At 39.3% G+C, this 23,870-nt stretch overlaps 1 protein-coding gene across 1 annotated transcript; it reads right to left on the reverse strand.

Annotated features, from left to right (window-relative positions):
• Positions 1–910: 910 nt before the first annotated feature.
• Positions 911–22,169, reverse strand: LOC133770985 (salivary glue protein Sgs-3-like). The gene is made up of 3 exons (XM_062206758.1): positions 22,097–22,169; positions 14,096–14,228; positions 911–1,766 (listed from the first exon to the last, which is right to left on the reverse strand). Exons 1-3 carry the CDS (start codon positions 22,167–22,169, stop codon positions 911–913), a joined length of 1,062 nt encoding a protein of 353 aa, XP_062062742.1.
• Between the last annotated feature and the right edge of the window lie 1,701 nt (positions 22,170–23,870).

The following is a 23,870-nucleotide window of genomic DNA, read 5'->3' on the forward strand; positions in this document are numbered from 1 at the left end:
AAGATGCCATTTCAGTGATGGTGGAACTATTTGGAATGATTGCTGAATGAAATTAATATTTTTTAAAATGACTTGGAGCACAGGGAGAGTTCTTTAGGTAGAGAGAACAATGAAAGCCAAACAAAGGATCATTCAGTTTTGTAATGCACAAATTAGAGATAAGACAGGTAAGACTGGGGACAGATATGAAAGCCTTAAAGAAGAATCTCATTTTTTTTTGGTTATTTTCAGCAGGTATTGAATAAAAAAAAGCAGTTTGTTTATTCATTGTCTCCATCCACTGGTTCCCACCCCAAATACCACAATAGTAGTGGCAGAGCCAGGCCTGAACCAGGAAACAAAAATTCAGCCTGGGTCTACCCTGTAGGTGACAGGGATCCAACTATTTGAGAGCCATGAATTACTGACTTCCAAGATAGAAGGCAGTAAGCAGGAATGGGAGGGCAGCTGGGAACCAGATACTGGATGCAAGTGTCTTACCCACTGCACCAAATGACCAGCCTTATTGCAAAACTTTCAGCAGCAGCACCTTTGGTTTGAATGACTTGGTATTGGTATAATTACCTGAAATTGAGTATGCAAGAAGTTAAACACATTTATGAATTACGCACAAACTCTAAAACTGTAGCCATCACAATATGTTACTCATAAAGTGCAAAATTCACACCCCACTTGGAACAGTAGCTGTTTGTGTGGACGATGTGAGGTTTCTTTACCTCCACTCTCAGATCAGGTCATGACCCCCTATCTCATTCCTCAGCATGTGTGTTACACGGTTGAATTAAGTACACAGGATAAATTCCCAATGCTTTGGCAAGAAAAGAGAAAGGGAGAATGTGTTGTGGGTTTGGGCACGATGGTGAGTATGAGTGGGCGGTGTGTTGTGGGATTGGACACGATGGTGTGTGTGTTATGGGTTTGGACACGATGGTGAGTGTGAGTGGGCGGTGTGTTGTGGGTTTGGACACAATGGTGAGTGTGAGTGGGCGGTGTGTTGTGGGTTTGGACACAATGGTGAGTGTGAGTGGGTGGTGTGTTGTGGGTTTGGATACGATGGTGAGTGTGAGGCTGGGTGGTGTGTTGTGGGTTTGGACACAATGGTGAGTGTGAGTGGGTGGTGTGTTGTGGGTTTGGATACGATGGTGAGTGTGAGGCTGGGTGGTATGTTGTAGGTTTGGACACAGTGAGTGTGAGTGGGCGGTGTGTTGTGGGTTTGGATACGATGGTGAGTGTGAGGCTGGGTGGTGTGTTGTGGGTTTGGGCACGATGGTAAGTGTGAGTAGGTTGTGTGTTGTGGGATTGGACACGATGGTGCGTGTGAGGCTGGGTGGTATGTTGTAGGTTTGGACACAGTGAGTGTGAGTGGGCGGTGTGTTGTGGGTTTGGATACTATGGCGAGTGTGAGGCTGTGCAGTGTGTTGTGGGTTTGGGCACGATGGTGCGTGTGAGGCTGGGTGGTGTGTTGTGGGTTTGGGCACGATGGTGAGTGTGAGGCTGGGTGGTGTGTTGTGGGTTTGGACACAGTGGTGAGTGTGAGGCTGGGTGGTGTGTTATGGGTTTGGACACGATGGTGAGTGTGAGTGGGTGGTGTGGTGTGGGTTTGGACATGATGGAGAGTGTGAGAGGGCGGTGTGTTGTGGGTTTGGGCATGAACATGAGTGTGAGGCTGGGTGGTGTGTTGTGTGTTTGGGCATGAAGGTGAGTGTGAAGCTGGGCAGTGTGCTTCATGCTTTTGGGCATAGCTCTTCCATGTGTTCTTTGTCAAACTGAGAAATACAACAGCTGCAAATGAAGGTAGTGAGTACAGCTGATACGCTGTTAAAATACTCTTTCTGTTAACAAAATTTTACTCTTTTAGGAAAACTATTTTGTAATTTTCTTATCATAAACAGTGGTACACAGAAAAGATGGGAAGTGAAAGAATGGAAATCAGATGTATTTGGCAATGCACAAGGTTGATCAAATCATGTATGACATTGGAAAGAAATTGAATATACTTTGACTTAAAATCACTAATAGCATGAATTTCTTTTTTAATTTTCCCAGTCATTTCATTTTTGATTAGTAGCTTAAGTACTTTTTACTTAGGTTTCTTACTGGCTGATGCTTAGGAACTGAGGTTATCTCCTGATAAGTCATCGAAACCTGAGACTGAAGGTACAAGGGTTGTGTTTTCTCCCACCTGACTTTCCTGAGTACTCTCCTGGTTAGTTTGGATTTGCCCCAGGTAAAGGACCCCTAAAACAGTGACTTACATAATGTAGAAATTTATTTCTCTGATAAGAATAGTCCAAAATGGGACCAGCACTATGACATAGCAGGTAAAGCTGCCGCTTGCAATACCAGTGTCCCAGTTCATGTCCCAGCTGCCCCACTTCTGATCCAGCTCCCTATTAATGGCCTAGGAAAAGCAGCACAGGACTGCCCAAACATTTGGGCTCCTGATACCTGCATGGGAAACCTAGATGAAGCTGCTGGCTCCTGGCTTTGGTCTGGACCAGCCCTGGCTGTTGCAGTCATTTGGGGAGGGAATCAGTGGAAGAAAATCTCCTTCTGTTGTTCCCTCTCTTACTGTAACTCTGACTTTCAAACAAACAAATACATCTTTTAAAAAAGAATAGTACAAAAGTAGGAAGTGAAGATGAGATTATGCCAAATCAACAGTATCAGAAAATGAGGCTCTTCTATCTTATCCATCTACTCATGTGGCTTCTGTTCTTCAGCTCCTTCCATAGTCTTCTATGAGGGCTTTATTGTCACTATATTTCTGGCAACAAGAAGGAGGGAGGAAGAGAAAGACTTGATGTCTGGGAAATGTTCATAACACTGCTACATAAATTTCATTGGTCAGAACTTGGGCACATGGCCATGCCTGGCTGCAGACAAAGCTTGAAAATGTAATCTAGGTGAGCGGCAATCTTTCCTTCAACTATAGCCAGAATAATTGTGTTGTTTCCTACACAAAATATTTTCTTGGATTTGTCATTAAAGGAAGTTTAATTAGCAATCTGTCAGTTTAGTGTTTGACTCATTATAATGCAGTACAACATACATTTTTAAATTTTGTTTCCCATTATTCACACACATGTACATACACACGGACATTTCAATCATATTAAACTCAAGAATACTTCAAGAAAACATGTATGGCTAGGTTTTCCTCACCTAAAATTTCTTCTCCATGCCATTGCTTATTGAAATCTTATTTATCTAGCAAGGCAAATGAAAATTCCACGTTAATAATTTATTTAATTCATTAATAGCTTATAAGTTTCACTCCTTTGAATTCTCATAACATTTAGTTACATATTTTGTTTGATATTTTACACATTATGTCTCTAGTATTCTATGTGGACTTGCTTTAACTTCCCTGTAGAGAATAATCTCCTTGAAGAGTCATAGGAATTTATTTACATATGAAGGACTTCAAAAAGTTTCTGGAAAAACAAAATTAAAAGGTAAGCTTATTTTGGTGCAAAAAACTTAGGAAATCCATGCATGGCTTTTTTAAAAAAAGATTTATTTATTTGAGAGGAAGAGTTACAGAGCGGGGGAGAGAGAGAGAGAGAGAGAGAGAGGTCTTCCATCTGTTGGCTCATGCCCCAAATGGCTGCAATGGCTGGAGCTGCACCAATGGAATCCTGGAGCCAGGAGCTTCCTCTGGGTCTCTGATGTGGTTGCAGGGTCCCAAGCACTTGCACCATCTTCCACTGCTTTCCCAGGTGCACCAGTAGGGAGTTGGATTGGAAGTGGAACAGCTGGAACTTGAACTGGCATCCATTTGGGATGATGGCTTCACAGGTGGTGGCTTTACTACACTACAGCGCCAATCTGATGCTTGTGTCTTAAACCATTGTGGAAAATTGAGCAAAATTACATGTTGAAATTTTCCTAGAATTGATATATTTGAAGTGTGGAGTTTGAATATAAAGTAAAAGACCAGTGTGTCTGAGTGGAAGTGGTTAAGGCTATGGTGGAAGTGAATGCATTTAGCCATCTCAAGGGGCAGAGAAGAATCAGTTTGTGTTTGGAACTCAAATTTCAAAGAAAGCATTCAGATTTGTTTGTTGAGATATCCAAGTCATGTCTTGCCAGTTCATCCAGAAAGAGATTTTGCTCAAGCCAGTGTGATTTTATGGACTATGAGATGGAAACCTGATTCTAGAAGCCCTGCCATGTGCCTTGTGAATGTCCTGGGGAACAAGTTATGATACAAACCTGTCCTAGTTTACCTGTAGACTTGATATTTCATACACTAGTTGCTTAAGGAAATTCTTCCATATTTAAAATGGAAATGAAGATTTCATCTACCAGGGTTAGATTATTATAGAGGGGAGTTCTGGACAGAATGTCTCTGGTGTTGAAAGTTTCCTTTCAGGGGCCAGACTGTTGAAGGATAATCAGGTCTTTATGTGTCAATGCTGCAGTTGACAGATCTAGATTTAAGTCTCTGCTCTACTATTTTGTGAGTTGGGGAAAGTTGCTTAAATCTTTGTGTTCTCTGAAAAATAGGAAAAATGATATGTATTGGATACTGCTTAGCATTATAACTAATATAATTATTTAAATATTGGAGGTTGTAGAGTAAACGAAAAAATCTTGCAAAATCACAGAGTCAAGGTGTTTGGTAAGGCCAGAGAGAAATGTTCTAAGACAACTGACAATGTAGAAGTCCCTTTATGGATTTTGAACTCTGTTGGACCTGGATTCTGCATTATTCATACCCGAGATTCAGCAGCCTCATCCATAGTCATAGGCAGTGCTGTGGAGCACAGCCAGGAAACTGTTGGGAAAGAAAAGTGAGATGTTGAGGCAAGTATACAAAGCTTGTTCTTTCTTTTTAAATTTTATTGCATGTGTTTGAAAGGCAGAGTGAGAGTCAGAAAGGAGAAGTAGATATTCTATGTCCTGTTTCACTCCCCAAATACCTGTAAAAGGTGGGCTGCGCCTGGCCTAAGTCAGGAGCACCATTGGGCCTTCCGATCTGAATAGCAGAGGCTCACACACTTGCCTCCCGGGAAGCATCTACAGAAAGCTGGTGGAATAACCAGAACTCGAACTGGCATTTCCATATGGAATGCAAGTGTCCCAAGCAGCAGCTTAACCTGCTTTGCCACAATGTCCCCACCCAAGTTTATTCTTTTCCTTCCTTGCCAGTCAGGACTGAGAGAAAAGCGACAGTGTGAGCCAAGACGTGTCACTATTGATCTGCTCTCTTAGTGTGGAAGGGAGTGAGAAGCTTTCCACCTCAACTCCCCAGGATTTTGTTCTATTAACCTGTTGGTCTTAATCACCAGTTATGGTCTAGCAGTGTGAGTTTTTTTTGTTTGTTTGTTTGTTTGTTTGTTTTGTTTGTTTTTTTTAACCTTCCTTCAAGTTCCAGGGCAGTTCTCTTCACAACCTTATGAAAACCACTCCATCAAGATCAACTACTGCTCCCTTAGATTATTCCTCCCGGGACCACTGCTGGGTGTCATACATTTTGCGGCCACATCTCTTTGCAGTAGTTCAGCAGAACCTGTTATTAATGCATCCTCATCATTTAAGACTGAAATTTCACACTGTGTTCTGTATCTCTTCCAAAGATCATGCAGCCACATTGTCTGATGTATCATGTAAGAGTTTCTGCATGGATAATGAGTGCTATAATGAGACTCATAAATAGCTTCCACTAACAAAATGTCAGTCACAGAGTGATCTTAAAATTGTCCCCTGTATTTATTGAATTCCCTAGGAAAAATTGAAGTTCAAAAATAGAATCTGCAGACAAATTAAAAGCTAAAGATGATAATTCCAAAGGTATCAAATCTGAAATAAAATTGCTTTGCCATCTTAAATAAAAGCCCAAAGTCTAAAATTCTAAGGTCAGTTTAAAATCCAAATTCATTCTGTCAAGCCTGTTATTCTGCCTGTTCTTATCTAGGGATTCTTAGGCCTGGATAAACTTTGCATAAACTTTGCATTCCATTACAACCTGGAACATACCTCCTTGGAATGCACAAAGTTTTAGGGCCTCAGAAGCTGTGTTAATGAAATGGATTCAAGGTTAGCCCTGCTACAGTTTGTTTAATGGCTTTGAATGAAGTTGATCAGTGCTGCTTTGATAGACCTGATCAATAACAGTTAAAGCTAGACCCTCATTGGTGCCTGGTGGAGAAGTTAGTGATACGTTCTCTGGCTTTCAAAGTAAAAACATATTGTCTCGGCTGGTGCTGCGGCTCAAAGGCTAATCCTCCGCCTGTGGCGCTGGCACCCTGGGTTCTAGTCCTGGTCGCTCCTCTTCCAGTCCAGCTCTCTGCTGTGGCCTGGGAAGGCAGTGGAGGATGGCCCAAGTACTTGGGTCCTGCACTCGCATGGGAGACCAGGCGAAGCACCTGGCTCCTGGCTTCGGATCAGCATGGTGCACCGGCTGCAGCACGCCGGCCATGGTGGACATTGCGGGGTGAACCAACGGAAAAGGAAGACCTTTCTCTCTGTCTCTCTCTCTCACTGTCCACTCTGCCTATCAAAAAAAAAATAAAAAAAAAACACATTGTCTCATTCTCTAAGGTACAGTAGACACGTAGTCTGCTTTCCTTAGCACAGGATCTGTTCACATTGTTCTGTTCGTTTCTGCATCATCTTTTCAAAGAGGACTTTCCTGACTGTCATCTTAAATCACCTTTAACCAATATCTTTTGAATCGTCTCAGCAATTCTGCTGTCTGATATTATGTGTGTATCTGATTTGTCTTATTTGTTACTAGAGTATAAACGAAGGGCAGGGTCATTGTTATCGAACCCATCTGTTATGACAGCAGCTCCTTGGATGTGAAATAAACGATAAAATTGCATATCATTCTCATTTCTAAGGCAGAACTGCCTTTAACTCTATCTGTTCCTTTTCTGTTTATCATCTTTATTTTTTTAAATATTTACTTATGGAAAACAGATCTCAATAAAAAACAAGAGTTGGGATAGGAGAGGGAGGAAGAAATTTGTGATTGTAAAGCTGTGTAGTTCTGCATGCATTCCTATGGACTTACTTCTAAGGTTACAGTTTATAAACTTGCCATGGGACCCCGAATCCCATTAAGCAGGGTGGTAAAAATGCCATCTTAAGTGTTAAAGTGATCATATAGATAGGATTACATGTTAAAGGGATCATAAAAATAAGATCAAATCTCTGATAACAATAATAGATAGAATTAAAAAGGAGAGAAAGTTCCAACATAGGATGCAGTCCATACAGCAGACTCATAGAATGACAATCACTTTAAATAACACTCTGATCTCAGGATCAGCCCCTGTGACATTTTGATGTGGTTGAAAAGCCCATGAGAGCATTTCAGGCATGGAAAGTCAAGATACTGTGGCAAAAAAATGTTCTACATGAAGGATCTCTGTGAGTGAGACCCCAATGGAAAGAAGTGACCATCAAAGAAGAATGTACTTTTCTCTGAAGGGAGGAGAGAACTTCCACTTTGCTTATGGCCTTGTCTAAATACTGATGGAGATCGTGGATTTAAAGGGCTTCCATAGCCTTGGCAGCTCATGTCAAGAGCCTTGGGTGAACACTGATGTTATACATAAGAGTATTAATTGTTAAATTAACAACAGGAGTCACTATGCACTACTTCCCATGCAGGACCTCTGTCCTCAATGAGTTGCATTATGAGAATTAACTATAAAACTTATTCTAGGCCAGTGCCACTGCTCAATAAGCTAATCCTGTGCCTTGCAGCACCGGCACACCAGGTTCTAGTCCGGGTCGGGGCACCGGATTCTGTCCTAGTTGCCCCTCTTCCAGTCCAGCTCTCTGCTATGGCCCGGGAGTGCAGTGGAGGATGGCCCAAGTGCTTGGGCCCTGCACCTGCATGGGAGACCAGGAGAAGCACCTGGCTCCTGGCTTTGGATCAGCGTGGTGCGCTGGCCGCAGTGCGCCAGCCGCAGCGGCCATTGGAGAGTGAACCTTTCTCTCTGTCTCTCTCTTTTTCTCACTGTCCACTCTGCCTGTCAAATAAATAAATAACTTAAAAAAAACTTATTCTCAGGTTTTTGTGTGTTGTGTGTATATACATTGTTGAAATCTGTACTTAGGAAAGAGTTGATCTTCTGCCTATAAAGTTAATTGAAAATGAATCTTAATGGAGAATGGGATTGAGAATGGGAGATGGAGGAGGAGGTGGGGTGGGAGTAGGGTTGGGAGGGTGGGCTTGGTGGGAAGAATCATTATATTCCTAAATTTGTACTTATGAAATTTAAATAAATTTAAATAAAAGATTTATTTGGGAAAAATATTTATGGACTGGTGTTGTTGTGCAGTGGATTAAGCCGCTTCCTGTGATGCCTGATCCCATACTGCAATGCCAGTTTCAGCTCTGGCTGATCTGCTTCCATTCCAGCTCCCTGCTAATATGCCTGAGAAGGCAGTGCAAGATGGTTCAAGTACCTGGGGCCCTGCCACCCATGTGGGAGCCCTGGATGGAGTTCCAGGCTCCTGGCTTCTACCTGGCCCTATCTGGACTATCATAACCTTTTGGGGAATGAATCAACTGATAGAAGACCTCTGTCTGTGCCTCTCTCTGTCATTCTGCCTTTCAAATAAATCAAATAAAATTTTAAAAAGCTTAAATAAATAAATATGTTAAATAAATCTTTTAAAAATTTTATTTGATTTATTTGAAAGGTAGAATGACAGAGAGGAGAATGAGAGAGAGGAGAGAGATATCTTCCATTACTGATTCACTTCCAGAATGGCCACACCAGCCAGGCTGATCAGACTGAAGCCAGGAGTCATGTCTCCTGTGTGAGTCACAGAGGCCCAAATACCTGGGCCATCTTCTGCTGCTTTCCCAGGTGCATTAGCAGGGAGCTGGATTATAAGTTGGAGCTGCCAGGTGAATTGGTGTACATATGGTTTGCTGGCGCTGCAGGCAGCTGCTTAACCTGCTGTGCCACAATACCAGTCTGCATCTTCAATTCTTAATATATCGACCTAGCCATTTTTTTGGAATAACTGCTATAAATAATGAATCTTCTGAGAGCAGTTTAGCTATCCCATCACCTTTACATTTTTGTTGGTAGTATTATTTTGAGGCTGCAAATTGTACACTAGAAGTCATTTTTTTCATTATGCCAGATGTTATTTTTGACTTACTCAGTCCACACCTGGAATGGCACCTTTGTGCTCCTTTCCTCTGTCTGGAATATGAATAGGACACTGGGAGTGGCAGCAGTCATTTTGTGGCCCTGGAAGAAAAGAAAGAAGATCCAGATCTTCATTAAGTTGCTTGCAAAATACCAGCTCAGGATTGAGGCAGGAATACTCATGTATTCTTATTACTCTTACTCCTATTTTCCTGTTACATGTAGTTGAATATATTACTAACTGATGTATTATCTAGTCAACTTTGAGCCATAATTCTTGACTACACATTATGCAAAACAAGGAAATAAGTTCCCTATATTTCTCTCCAGTTTTCTCCTCTGCCAATTTTTCTCAGCTATATCATTATTTTGCTATCAGAGTTTATAACTCTTACATGCTGTTCTATTATGGTAATTAATCCTCCCAGGATTTGCCTTCAGAGTTAATCTAAAATTTGATAAATAATGAACAGCAATATAATTATGTAAATATCAGTCACAATTAGAACCTCATATTGTGATTGGATTCAGAGAAAAAAAAACTATAATTACAAGTCACAAAACCTGTGTAGTTCAAAGGAGAATCTTGAACTGTAGTAAATTGTAGCCTTATAGCTCACTAAGTCATGTTTCATTTGATTTGCTTCATATTTGGATTATAGGTTTCTTTTTAGTTTTTTTCTGAAGTTTTGTCTTTATTTCTCCTATCACAAAAATTCATTCTTCATCAAATCACTATTTTTTAAGCCAGTTTCTTAATTAACCTCCTCATTTAATCTAAGTATTCAAAATAACTTCCAGTCTTGCCCACAGAGATATATAAGTTCATTCTCTAAAGACCAAAAGATGATACTGCAATTTTCTTACCCACCCTATCACAAGAGATTTGTTTGTAAATATTGTCTTCTTGGTATTATATACTTATAAATTTTAATTACAAAACTCTTTGGTTAACTGCAAATTCTTTATAAACACATCTAGGGAAAGGGAATTATGTGACTTTAACATATGGTTTCACTAGTTAGACAGTAAGTGTTTTAGGATGAATTTTTAGATGTTTTACACTTTACATAAGCACCTTTCCCCTTACCCCCACCATCCTGTATGTTTCCCTAGTTGAGATGTTGTTCACCCCCTCATCATTTTAGCTACTGTGTAGAAGGAATATATAGCTCTCACACTGATTGTGGTGGCCCCATATGAAAACTTCCTTTTAATATTTTCCCTGAACCCACTGAAATTATATAACTTTTTAAAACTCCAAGTAAAAAAACCAAGTAATTCAGTTAAAGCATAGGCAAAGGATCTGAATAGGCATTTCTCCAAAAAGATGTAGAAATAGCCAATCAGTATTTGAAAAGCTGTGCAATGTCATCAGGCATCAGACAAATTAAATCAAAACCACAATAACATCACATCCACTAGGATGGCTGTATTCAAAAATGCATATATGTTGGCAAAAATGCCAAGAAATTGAAACCTTTAAACACTGATAATGCTTTAAACACTGCTCTATTTTAGGCAAATTCATAAAGATAAAAAAAAGTAGAAAGTTTCTTGCTGGGGTGATGAAATGATTTTAAAATTGTGGTGATGGTTGCACAACACTGTGAATACATGAAAAAAACCACTGAATTGTTGAGATAAGAGTATGTAACATTCTTCAATCTGATTTTTTTGGAGGTTATCTATTTTTCTGACATTCTAAGTCAATATTCTAAATATTAAAATGCCTAGCATAATATTTAAGACATAAAGTAGTCAAAGGATTTCCCTATTGGATGAGATTAAAAAAAAAATTCTGAAACAATGCAAACTTTATGGTCAGCAAGTAAAGGCCATACTTTAATCATATACTTTGAAAGTTTTCTGTCAAACAATTTGAAATTATACTTCAAAACCCACAAAATATCTGTATCTGACAGTCAGACTTCCATTATATAACAAACAGATTCATGTGCTGTGTAAAAAAAATGTTTGTTATAATATTTGTTGGAAAAAATCATGCTTTACATTTCATTTTATTAAATATATACAATTAGGGGCCGGTGCCGTGGCTCAACAGGCTAATCCTCCGCCTTGCGGCGCCGGCACACCGGGTTCTAGTCCGGGTCGGGGCACCGATCCTGTCCCGGTTGCCCCTCTTCCAGGCCAGCTCTCTGCTGTGGCCAGGGAGTGCAGTGGAGGATGGCCCAAGTGTTTGGGCTCTGCATCCCATGGGAGACCAGGATAAGCACCTGGCTCCTGCCATCGGAACAGCGCGGTGCGCCGGCCGCAGCGCGCTACCGTGGCGGCCATTGGAGGGTGAACCAATGGCAAAAGGAAGACCTTTCTCTCTGTCTCTCTCTCACTGTCCACTCTGCCTGTCAAAAAAAAAAAAAAAAGAAAGAAAGAAATATATACAATTATGGTAAGCATAACTCTAGCTGTATAATTATGCTAAAATACCTATTCATTTGCAAGGACTATAAAGAACGATGCAAAAAATTACAGCAGGTATTTTTTAAATATGTGAGAATTCTTGGTAAATTTTTAAAGCTTTCAATAAATTATTTTTATAGTGATACATTTTAATAAAAATTTCAGTAAAAGTTTTCAATAAAATTTTCAATAAAAGTAAAAAAAGTAAATGTTTTATTGGCCAAAACTCGGAGATGTCCATCTGAAAATGCACCATATGAATTTTCTATCTATATTTATATATTATTAACAGGAGCATTGCTTTGGCTATTTATCACAATAATATAACATTACTGCTGTTACAAATAAGCCATCATTATTTTATACATTAATGTATACAATGTGTGGTGACTTGGAACAGTTAGCAATAAATTCTCCCAAGCACATTATAAATTTTTTTGTTCTTGCAAATATTTTTGACAAGTAGGTTTAGCAAAGACAAATTACTGACCCACTATGTAGAATAATTATCTTAATTTTCTTATTTATGTTTTTATAGATTCCTTAATGGTTTACTTTACTGTGAACTTTATATTTATCTTGGTAAATTAAAGATACACTTAAACAAAAAATGTAGCCAGTATCATGTGAGGAGATATTTCAGTTCTGAAGATAAAAGTAAATACAGAAACCAAAACATTTGTTGGCATTTTTATTGCTGCAAATTCATAAACTACCTGTTTCTCAAACTATTGAGATGATTAAGATGAATAAAATACATATTTAATTGGTTATCTAAATTAATAATTAAATTGATAATTCCTTCTATGAGCTACAATTACAAAATAAAATGTAGAGAATCTATTGATTAAAAAACATCTCTGCATTGATAAATGAGTATGTATTCTACAAACAAGAATTCCTGACTTTGAATTTAACCTATGCCAGGCATCATCCAATCTCTATACAGATATGGTATTCTAGGCTTTTTTGTGAGTGGAGAAAAGTCCATTTTTAGACAGGAACTTGGAATATGTTAGAGTTTTATTGATTACTCTATTGATAATGATTCATAAATAGTTGAAGCTACAAGTTTTGCTCTGAAAATTTTAAAGATAATTGCCAGCTGCATACATTTCTCTAAGCCTGTGGCACTTTGAAGGAGAAGTATGGAAAAGTATGTAGAATGACCATTTGATTATGTTCACAGATTCTGTGCATCAGGAATTTGGATAGGATACAGGAGAGGAGGCTTGAAGGAGCCTTACTGTCTTGAAGGCTGGGACTAGATTCATCTGAAGGTTCTTCCACTGATTTGTGTAGATTCTGGTTTGGGAAGACTGGATGCTTAGGGTCTGAAAGCAGGTATTTGTCCTCTCTCTGAATCTTGGCTTCCTCACAGCATGGCAGCTCTAGGCAGTCATACTTTATATATGTAACTCAGGGTTCACCTATGAGTATTCCAGGAAAAGACAGAAACTGCATAAGATTTTATGACTCAGTCTTAGAAGTCACACAGAGTCCACTTCCTCTATGCCGGATTGAGTAAAGCTGTCACAGTCTTCCTAGAAACTAGTGGACGGGACTCAGATGGCACTCTTCAGTGACAGGAGCTTCAAAGTTAGGTAGAAGGGGAAGTGGGATGGGGACATTTTGGGGGTCATACTAACATATCATCATACTTTAGAATATATTTCTACATTCAAAGCTACTTAATTATATTCTAGGTCTTATAGAAAAATAAAAGAGTAGATGATTTTGAACACCTTCTGTTTAAAGAAGATAATATTAAAATGAAATTAACAATATATATATTTTTTCAAACAAGAAGCAGTTCTACCAAAGGTAATGAGCATATATTTTTTTTTCCCAGTAAGAACCTTGTAAGAAGTGAAGCTAAATTTCTTATGAGTGAAAATGTTCTGATTCTAAGAGTTGTTGAACTTTGAAATGAAGCTGAAGGAATTTGCAGAACCAGATTAGCATAGCCTGAAGTACTGCTCGTTTCCTGCTCTGTAATTGCTTTGCAAGGGGAAAGAAGACACAAAACCATCTGCTTTATGCGGCATGGTTCACACTCACGTTGCTAAACTGGTAAGAAAAAGCATCATCTCACTTTGATGCCTAAAAGAGAAAACTGTTTTTCTTTATTTTTTCTAGATTAATAGATACTGAATTTTTGATGTAACTCTTTTTTTTTTTTTGCAACTGTTAATTATCATATGATAAGAAATAAACAGACTTCTGTGCCACCAGGGTTCCTGTTTCATTTAGCTTTCCAGGATGCAACAATTACTAGCATACAAAAAGTAAACAACTCTACCTGAAATTTTCATATAAATAGGGAATCAAGCACTTTCTAAGTTAAAATCTTTCTGACTTCTGAAAATGAAGTGGGGAGAATAAAGTGGAGACTAGAATTCTGGGGCATGTGTTGCATAGCAACAGGGCTAGGGATGCAGGAGGCGAACCAAAGTTGATTTTTAGGTGTAGATGCAAAGGTTCGGGAAAATCAAAGACCTCATAACACTTAGGTTCCCTCCCCCATAACAGAAAATTATACCTACAAGTTTCCAGGAACTATGAAAGAAACAGAAACCTGTGGTATCTCCATTTTACTTGAATGAAACACTTGCTGACTCTCGAGCTCCCAGGTAAGGAAGGAGAGTGTGCGGGCCAGCCGCTCCAGTAAAACAGAACCTGAAGGAGGGAGTGGGAATGAAAAGAGGGACAAGGGAACAGAGAATGGAGCCAAGGCAACAAGACTGATCAAGGCTCATTTATTCCAGTGTCTCAGAGATATTTATGCATAACCAGCTGCAGCTCAAGGCAACACAGAAGTTAACAACACAGGCAAGCAACTTATCAGGCTTTCTGCAATACAGTCATAACATAGTTCATTTTAGCAGAGTGTTCTTGTTTGATCATTCTCCTTCAGCATGGGAGTAGGTGACTTTTTTTCATCCCAGGAATTCCACAAGCCAAGACTGACCTTGACTTGTCTATGACTTGTTTATGGGCTGCCTACAGGAGAGGGTGTGGACTTGAGATTTATATGCCAGTTTTCATAATTTTGAGTACCATATGAAAACTATGAAGTGATTACTCTTGTTATCACTTGTTAGTAGTGTTGATCACATATTCATTGGAATTAGTCTACGAAGACATTTGAGAAAAAGCTGAGGTGTGTGAAGTAGAAGACAGGAGCTTTGCTGGTAGGGGTAGGTTGTGTTCTCATCTAACACCACTTGTACAGCTCTGGGCAGTGAACCGGTAAAGAAAACATCATTCACGACACTTGTTAAATATGGGAAAGCCGAGTTTATTCAAGAACTCTGCTGGTTTAGGGGCTGTTGCTGTGTAGTCTTACAATGGGGAAGAGAGATTGAACTCAATTTGACTCAAACAAGGACAAGTGGAGATTTATAACCAAGAAGCAGGTGGTGGTCAATGGATGAAAAATTACTAAAAGGGAAAATGCAGGATAAGAGTTTTATTGCTAAAAACACTTGATGGAATTATTGCTGAAGGCAGGACAGGGTGATAATATATCAAGACGGGGGATTTTCCATCAGTGGCCTTAGTAGAAGTCTTACTCAGACTGGATTCAAGGCAGACAAAGAGGGAAGTCCAAGGTTGGGGCTCAAGTAGAGGGCTCAGAGGAGCCGACTTAACTTTTTTTTTTAAATTTTTGAGATCACATGTTTAATTTACTCTATAGTCAAAGCCTTAACGCGCCACTAAATAAGGAGTTCAACAAAGGAGAAGTAAAAAGATCCTAGTTGGCAAGAATATAGGCAGAGCCTGAGCTAACTTTTTGCATAAGGAGAGAGTTTTGACAACAGTTAACTTGCCTGACACTGTTTCCTTTTCCTCAAACCACAGAGGTTTGTGATACAGAGTAAAAGAAAATGTTTGAAAAGAGCTTGTCCCCAAATAATAAAAATTTAATGATACAGGCCAGCGCGGTGGCTTAACAGGCTAATCCTCCACCTTGCGGCGCCGGCACACCGGGTTCTAGTCCCGGTTGGGGCGCCGGATTCTGTCCCGGCTGCCCCTCTTCCAGGCCAGCTCTCTGCTGTGGCCCAGGAAGGCAGTGGAGGATGGCCCAGGTGCTTGGGCCCTGCACCCGCATGGGAGACCAGGAGAAGCACCTGGCTCCTGGCTTCGGATCAGCAAGATGCGCCAGCCGCAGCGGCCATTGGAGGGTGAACCAGTGGCAAGGGGGAAGACCTTTCTCTCTGTCTTTCTCTCTCACTGTCCACTCCGCCTGTCCAATATATATATATATATATGTATATATATATATACATATATATATATAGTAAAATTCACTAACACCATTAAAATTTAAAAAAAATGATACATATTACTTTCCTTGCCACTTCACTTACAAAATGATTTATATTAGTTTTTAGCAAGAACTACAGAATTGGATGACACATGGATATAGAAATAAAAGCAAATCTTGATAGTTAAGCAAAGTCATTCTAAGATTTGTTAAAGTCTCAAAAGCAAAGTTAGTTTTAAATTTTATCAACAGTTTGTCTTTATTTCTTTAATTTTTCCACTCAGTATCATGGTCTTGCAGATATTTTTATTTCAACTACTTAAAAAACACAAATTAAGGGCTGGTGCTGTGGTATAGTGGGTTAAAGCTCCGGCCTGGGGTACAGGTATTCCATATGGGTCTCTGCTGCTCCACTTGCAATTCAGCTCCCTGCTGAGCCTGCTCCCAGCTCTAGCTCCTGATCCTTGGAAAGCAAGGATAGCCCAAGCCCCTGAACCCAAGGGCTCTTGGCTTCTGACTTCAGGTTGGCTTAGCTCAGCTATTGTGGTCATTTGGGGAATGAACCAGCAGATGGAAGACCTCTCTCTCTCTGTCTCTACCTCTGTAACTTTGTCTTTCAAATAGGTAAATAAATCTAAAAAAGTCATCTTAAAAATACACAAATTAATAATAGAAAGTTCCTATAATATTTTTGCTGATCATTTTGGAAATATCCTTACTTCATAAACAAATTGATACTTTTGCTCATTATTATGAGTACATTACTTTTCAACGTTTTATTTAATTTTAGAGGAAAGGTGAATATTAAGCATCCATATTTTGACAGTTTTTATTTGTCTTAAGTGTGAATTTTGACTCTTACCACCAAGTATTTAGCATCCCAGAAACAAAATGAAAGAATAAACCATAATATTCTGAGATATTTTTCAAAAATTCTCTTCACTAAAGTCATTGGATTATTAATTTCTCTTTGATAAATGTAGACCATGATTTAAATTTTTATTGCTTTTCCTGAATTGTTCCATTCTCAGCACTTTCATAAAGATTAAAACGCTTTCTCTATCTGTGGATCCAAGAGACATTTTTATTTTAATTGAGCCTCTTAAAGCTGAAAAATTCTATTAAGTACCTTTTAACTCACCTGATGATAAGTTTAACAATAGATAGTCCAATTTCCTCACTCAGATTTAGAGAAATTGAGAATCTGAATAACGATGTATTTCAATAGGGTACAAGTAGAGGTTTTTGGTATAGTGAGAAAGTATTTTGTGTAAATTCCGATTTTAAAGTTTAATGCTATAATTTATTGGATCCAGTGTAGTTTTCTTAATAAAACTGTATTTTGAAACTTTTAATATATATTATTTAAAGCTTTTTATGTTTTTATATTCTAAAGTTTATTCTTTAATAATGCTGTTAGTTCATGCTTTGACATACCCCTTTTCCTATACAGTATATAGCAATAATAGATAAAATACAAAAATAAAACAACCAAAAATAGGTATAAATGTATTCAAAAGCAAAATCAAATCATTGTAGTATAAACTATCCAAGGTATATCAATTTGAAATTTTAAACAATATAGACTAAGTTTCCAAGAAAGAAAAAAATAGGCTATGACAGAGGAGTGTGGAATAGAACAGCTTTATTCTTTCCTGTAGCAAAATAAGGTATATGGAGAATGATGTCAACATTCTGTAGGAAAATTATTTTCTTTCTTTTTTTTAAGATTTATTTTTATTTATTTGAAAGACAGAGTTACAGAGAGAGGTAGAAAGGTAGAGACAGAGAGAGAGAGAGAGATCTTCCATCTGCTGTTTCACCCCCCAGATGGCTGCAGTGGCTGGAGCTGCACTGATCTGAAACCAGGAACCAGGAGCCTTTTCCTGGTTCTCCCACGTGGGTGCAGGGGCCCAAGGACTTGGGCCATCTTCTACTGCTTTCCCAGGCCATAGCAGAGAGCTGGATTGGAAGAGGAGCAGCCGGGACTAGAACTGGTGCCCATATGGGATGCTGGCGCTTCAGGCCAGGGTGTTAACCCGCTGCACCACAGCAGTGGCCCCAGGAAAATTATTTTCAATTGCATTTATGTATCCAGTCAAAATAGCAATGCAGTCAGTAGGTAGAAGGAAGACATAAAGTTCTTAAAAGACATAGCTCAGCCGGCGCCGCGGCTCACTAGGCTAATCCTCCGCCTTGCGGCGCCGGCACACCGGGTTCTAGTCCCGGTCGGGGCACCGATCCTGTCCCGGTTGCCCCTCTTCCAGGCCAGCTCTCTGCTGTGGCCAGGGAGTGCAGTGGAGGATGACCCAAGTCCTTGGGCCCTGCACCCCATGGGAGACCAGGAGAAGCACCTGGCTCCTGCCATCGGATCAGCGCGGTGCGCCGGCCGCAGCGCGCCTACTGCGGCGGCCATTGGAGGGTGAACCAACGGCAAAAAAAAAGGAAGACCTTTCTCTCTGTCTCTCTCTCACTGTCCACTCTGCCTGTCAAAAAAAAAAAAAAAAAAAATTAAAAAAAAAAAAAAAAAGACATAGCTCACTAAACAAATGCAGACAGCAGGAAAGGGAATCCATGTGATTTAGGAAACACCATGTGAGACACAGGTGTCAGAAAACTTACAGGATGATCTTGAAGGGAGGGACCAGCATGTCAGCCAAGAACTTTGAATAGAGAGAAGCTGATTCAAGTTAGATCAAGCCAGAAAAGTCTGGAATAGAACCAGGACAATGAAACAGATTGAATACTTGATAAATGTATCTGAATCCCCTGAGAGGAGAATAAGGCAACTGAAAAAATACCTGAAAAATCAAGGAGCAGGAGTACCCAGCAGCTCCTCTGCAGGAAGACATAGCTGTGGTCTACCTCAGCTGCACAAGGCCATCCGAGGCACACAGACTCCCCGGATGCATGAGACAGAACTGTAACTATCTGGGAGGCTGAGAAAGAGAGAGATACTAGCTTTTTTTGATAGTTGACAATTTCAAGCAATGCACATTTAGTATCTCATAGTTTTTGTTGGTTAGGAGTCCAGGAAGAGCTTAGCACTATCCTTTGGATTCTCACAAGGATTGAATCAACGTGTTGGCTAGGCTGCATGGTCATCTGAGGAAAGACCCACAGCCAAACTCTGTCAGATTGTTGGAAGAGTTCATTTCCTTGAGGCAATAAACTCACAGTGGCCTGCTTCTCCAGGATCATAAGAAGAACACCTCCAACCTCTGGGAGGTCCCTAGTCCCCCTTTCAAAGTCTGTCACATGATTAAATCAAGCCTATGTAGGCCTTTGGGTAAACACACATTCATTTGGTTTGGGGCCTTAATACATCTGCAGAAATCCTTCCCTTATTCTATATCCCATTGGCCGGTTATTGCCTGCAACTGGGGCTTGGATTACAGGAGAGTGACTCATAGGGGTTCAGCTTTTGTTTGTGTTTATGAAGGCAAAGGGAGACGAGATGGCTAAATTTCCATGAGCTATGCTGATTTTATAATATAGCTGAAAAATCAAAATTATATGAGCATTTTATAGATAGATTTTGAGGCAAATGATAAAATTAATAAAATTACTAATACAGCCAGTTTCCTCTGAAAAGGTGGGTATGAGACAACAGTGATGACAACTGTTTTCCAGGAAACTGTATAACCTTATGTGTCTTTTGAAGTAGATGATGGTGTACATTTGCTAAAAATAAAACAATAGAGAAGGAGAATGGGAGTCTTTTCAAGAATTCAAGAGACTAAGGTTCTCAGGGAAAAAAATTCACTGTAAGTTATAGGTATAAAAAGGATAATAAATTTTCAACAAGACAGATTTAAAAGAGCTGCAGAATATCTATAAACATTCAGAGGTTTCTTGCATAGATTAAGATAAACAGAAAAAATGCTTGACATACAAAAAGTAGGCATTGAATGATATCGAGGATAACAAAAGAAAATCTTAAAATTATCACACAGAAAAAGAGTGCTATCTACAAAAACATGATAATTAGGTATAAAACAGACCTTTCAATAAAATAAATGTCAAAAGGAAATGGATAGTCATTAAAAGTGTCTAAAAACCTGTTCATCTATCATCCTATACTTGCATTAACTGGAACTCAAGAATTCGATTAAAATGGGGACATTTCTAGACATGTGAAGATTAAGAGTTTTACTGCTCAAAGACTTTTTTTTTTTGGACAGGCAGAGTGGACAGTGAGAGAGAGAGAGAGACAGTGAGAAAGGTCTTCCTTTGCCGTTAGTTCACCCTCCAATGGCCACCGTGGCCGGCATGCTCCGGCCGGCGCATCGCGCTGATTCGATGGCAGGAGCCAGGTGCTTCTCTTGGTCTCCCATGGGGTACAGGGCCCGAGCACTTGGGCCATCCTCCACTGCACTCCCTGGCCACAGCAGAGAGCTGGCCTCGAAGAGGGGCAACCGGGACAGAATCCGGCGTCCCGACCGGGACTAGAACCCTGTGTGCCGGCACCGCAAGGCGGAGGATTAGCCTGTTGAGCCACGGTGCCGGCTTCAAAGACTTTTACACAAGCAGAAATACTGGAAGCAGAGAAAGTGTGGGATACAAAGAGCAGCTGTAAAGCCCAAAAGTTAATTTTTAAAGTACTGATGAATTTCATTATCAATCACAAACCCCAGTAGAAAAGAAAGTAAAGAGATCCAAGGTTACTAATGATCAAGGGAATTTATTAAACACTGATGCATCATTTCAAATATGTGTGATGTAATTAAATAGGCAAGAAAAAGGAAAACCCTACTAACTGCTGATCAGCATGTGAAGGAATAGGCATGCCTATTCAATGCTATGGAGATGGAATAGGTAGTTTTTTACCACATTGAAAGGCAGTTTGTTACTGGTTAGTAGTTAAAAATATGCACATACTCTCACCAGCTAGAATAACCTAAAGAAATTTTGGCTTTTATATTAAAAGTGTTATTCAGGAATGTTAATTGCAGTATTGTTTATAATACAGAAAGATATTGCTTATCTAAAATGCTTGGTACCTGAAGTGTTTCAGATTTCATGCTGTTTTGAATTTTAGAATATTTGTATACACATAATGGAATATCTTGGGGATGGGAATCAATCTAAGCACAGACTTTATTTGTGTTTCATATATACCTTTATACATAGCTGGAAGACAATGTTATAAAATTCTCTTGGTGTGCCTGCATTTTGACTGTGACTTGTTACATGAGATCTGAAGTGGTATTTTCCACTTGTGGTGTGATGTAGATGCTTAAAAAGATTCAGATTATGAACAATTTCAGATTCCAGATTTGCTCAACAAAACTGGAAGCAGCCTCCATATCAAACAACAAATGAGAAAATAAATTACGGAGATTAATACAATAGACTATTACACAGCATTGTAAATGAATGAACACACAGATATAATATTGAATTAAAAAGTTGCTGCAAAATTTTCCATAAAATATAACAAAGGTTTAAAGGCATTCTATAAAACACCATAGAATTTGTGGAAATTGTATTGTAATAAATATATAAAAGATGTATGATAATGAATATGGAAGTCAAGTGAATGGCTGTTTCTAAAGAATGAGAGAACATGGTGCACTTGGATAGATGTGCATCCATTAAAAAAAGTTAAGATTTACTCACGATGAGCTAAAGCCAAGAGAAAACTAATTACTTAAAAATTCCATCTCCAATAAAGATACCCTGAAAATAAAGGGACCCCTTTAAAGGCAATTGATATTTAAATTTTAGCTTTATCACAACAACTAAGTGATTTGAAATTTCGAAAAATCCTGCAGTCATCGTCACAAGGACCATTTTAGATAAATAAGTTTTCTGTCCTGTAGGAACCCTCTTCAGGTACTGAACTTTGTAGACTTACCCATTGATTGGATGGAAATTGTTTTATATAAGTTCTCTATGAAGTAAACTGAACTACACTGACTATACTAAATTATGCTCTACTACACAGCTCCATCTTTATGTTTCTGTCCATGAGAGCAGTGTATGCTCAAGAAATCTGATTAAAGCTTTCAGACTTCATAGAGGAACCCAGACCATGGGAGGTGAGGGCAAAAACATCCAGCCTTCAAGACCTCTGCTGCCAGTCTTCAAGTCAGGGTGGTCAACAAAGAAATACTGATTGTGGTGGACACCGAACTTTATGGAGGTCCCAATGAAAAGACCCACCTGGGCTCAGCTACCACACAGAGAAGTCAGAGCAGAAAACACTTACCTGGAAGACCTCTGACAAAACATATCTTGATTACTTGATTACTGATTGTGCACTAAGGGATACTGTTCATGTCTAGAAACTGATACAGGGTCATTTCTGCGCAGTTCATTGCCAAGGAGTAATCCTTAGGAACCATGGCCCAAAGCCTGCAAGTGAAGGCTACCTGTTCAATTTGCTTGGAATTTTTCTCCAGTCTGATTTTTCTCTATTGTGCACATATTTTCTGCTTGGATGGCATTCAAAATTGGGTGACAGGAAGAGAGGATTGGGCATTGATCTGCCCTGTGTGTTGAAGAGAAAGAGAGAAGTCTCCATGGAAGAAAGGCAGATCAGAGTGCTGACTCTTCTCAAGCAGTACGATGCTTTCCAAGAGCAATTCTGCACCTCAGTGATGAGCCAGCTCCTGAGGTCCCCGGAGCACATGACCATGGATGTGACCTTGGCCCACTCCCTCTTGTGCTCTGCGGTGACCTAAGGAGCAACCAGTGTGGGAAGACTTAATACCGCCTTGTGGAATATCCCAGGGGATTCACACACCTGGTCACTCACCTGCCCTGCTTCCCCTCAGGCTGCCATTACTCCTAGGTTGAAATAGGAGAAGGCAAGGAGTGGGCCCTGGGTGTCTGCCGGGAGTCAGTCAAAAGAAAGCAGAGGAGTGATTTATGTTCCTAGCATGGTTTCTGGACCATCAGCTCAAGACAGGAGTAATGAATGCCAATTCCATTCCCAAATCAACATTCTTGAAGTCCTAGACGTCACTGGGTGGGAATTTTTCTAGATGTTGAGATGAGTGCTTTGATTTGGAAAGTGATGTTCTCATCTACATACACCGTTTTCATTTTGGAGCCTTTGGGTCTATTTTTCTGTTCTGAGTTTCCTGGAGAAAGTGCCAGTGGTACCTTTTTGAGCATCTGCCTGTGAGAATTCAGCCTTTTCTTGAAGCTCTCAAGCAAAAAATACCTTTGCCTCTAGTAAGATGAGAATGACCCAAGAAGAGATGATGTGTTAAAGCATCAACATTTGGTAGAATTTTTATAGATTTGGTAGACTTTGTGGTGAAATAATTTTATACAATTTTAGGTAAAGTTTGTAGACTTTGTAGCTAAATGACTTTTGTATATTTTTGATCTTGTAATTTTGTAACTATATAACTATGGAGTCTTTGGGGATATTACCAAACACTTCAGACCAAATAGAAATAAGGATGCTCACCAAACAGAAATAGGAATATCTAAATTCCAAATAGTTGTGATTTTTAGTGACAATGTTGCACATTTGTTTCATAGTAAATAACAAATGGAGAAAATTAGTTTGTAAGTTAACTAGGTTTTAGATTTTGTGGATAGACTTTTTTTCATTAATTTGTGCCTTGCCTACCTAATTCCTGATAATGATAGTTGTCTGGAAAGAAAGCAGAATCAGGCAGAGGCAACATGAGATGTTTTGAAATTTCAGAGGAAGACACAAACAGATATGGGGAAAGTGTTACGTTTCTTATTTTTATTTTCTCCCAACACTGCTGCATAAAATTTCTTGAGAGACAAAGAACTTTGGGATATATTAACAATGATTCATATTTATTTTAATGGGAATTACCCTTTGTCCAGTTCAAAAATGACTCATTGTGTGATTGTCAGAATGGTACTTTACATGTGACACATAAAAAGGTGCCATTAGGCTCAGAGAATGTCAGGTTTATAAAATGGCAAAGGATTCTGAACCTTCTGGAATCTTAACCAGAGATGTGAGTGTTCTGATTATCGGATCCTTGAACTGCTGCCCACAGGTGTGACTTCACTTGCAGAAACTACTGCACCTTCTGAGATAAAAGAACATT

The sequence above is a fragment of the Lepus europaeus genome, chromosome 12 (assembly GCF_033115175.1).
Source record: "Lepus europaeus isolate LE1 chromosome 12, mLepTim1.pri, whole genome shotgun sequence".
Classification (NCBI taxonomy): Eukaryota; Metazoa; Chordata; class Mammalia; order Lagomorpha; family Leporidae; genus Lepus; species Lepus europaeus.

Bases quoted from the DNA above. Each gene is read 5' to 3' on its own strand.
- LOC133770985 (XM_062206758.1), bottom strand. From the start codon at position 22,169: ATGGTTCCTAAGGATTACTCCTTGGCAATGAACTGCGCAGAAATGACC. The intron at 14,229-22,096 runs GTATCCCTTAGT...TCCCTCCTTCAG, and splicing joins TCAGTTTCTAGACATGAACA to GTTCTGTTTTACTGGAGCGG. The intron at 1,767-14,095 runs GTAGGTATAATT...TGTATTTCTCAG, and splicing joins TTCATAGTTCCTGGAAACTT to TTTGACAAAGAACACATGGA.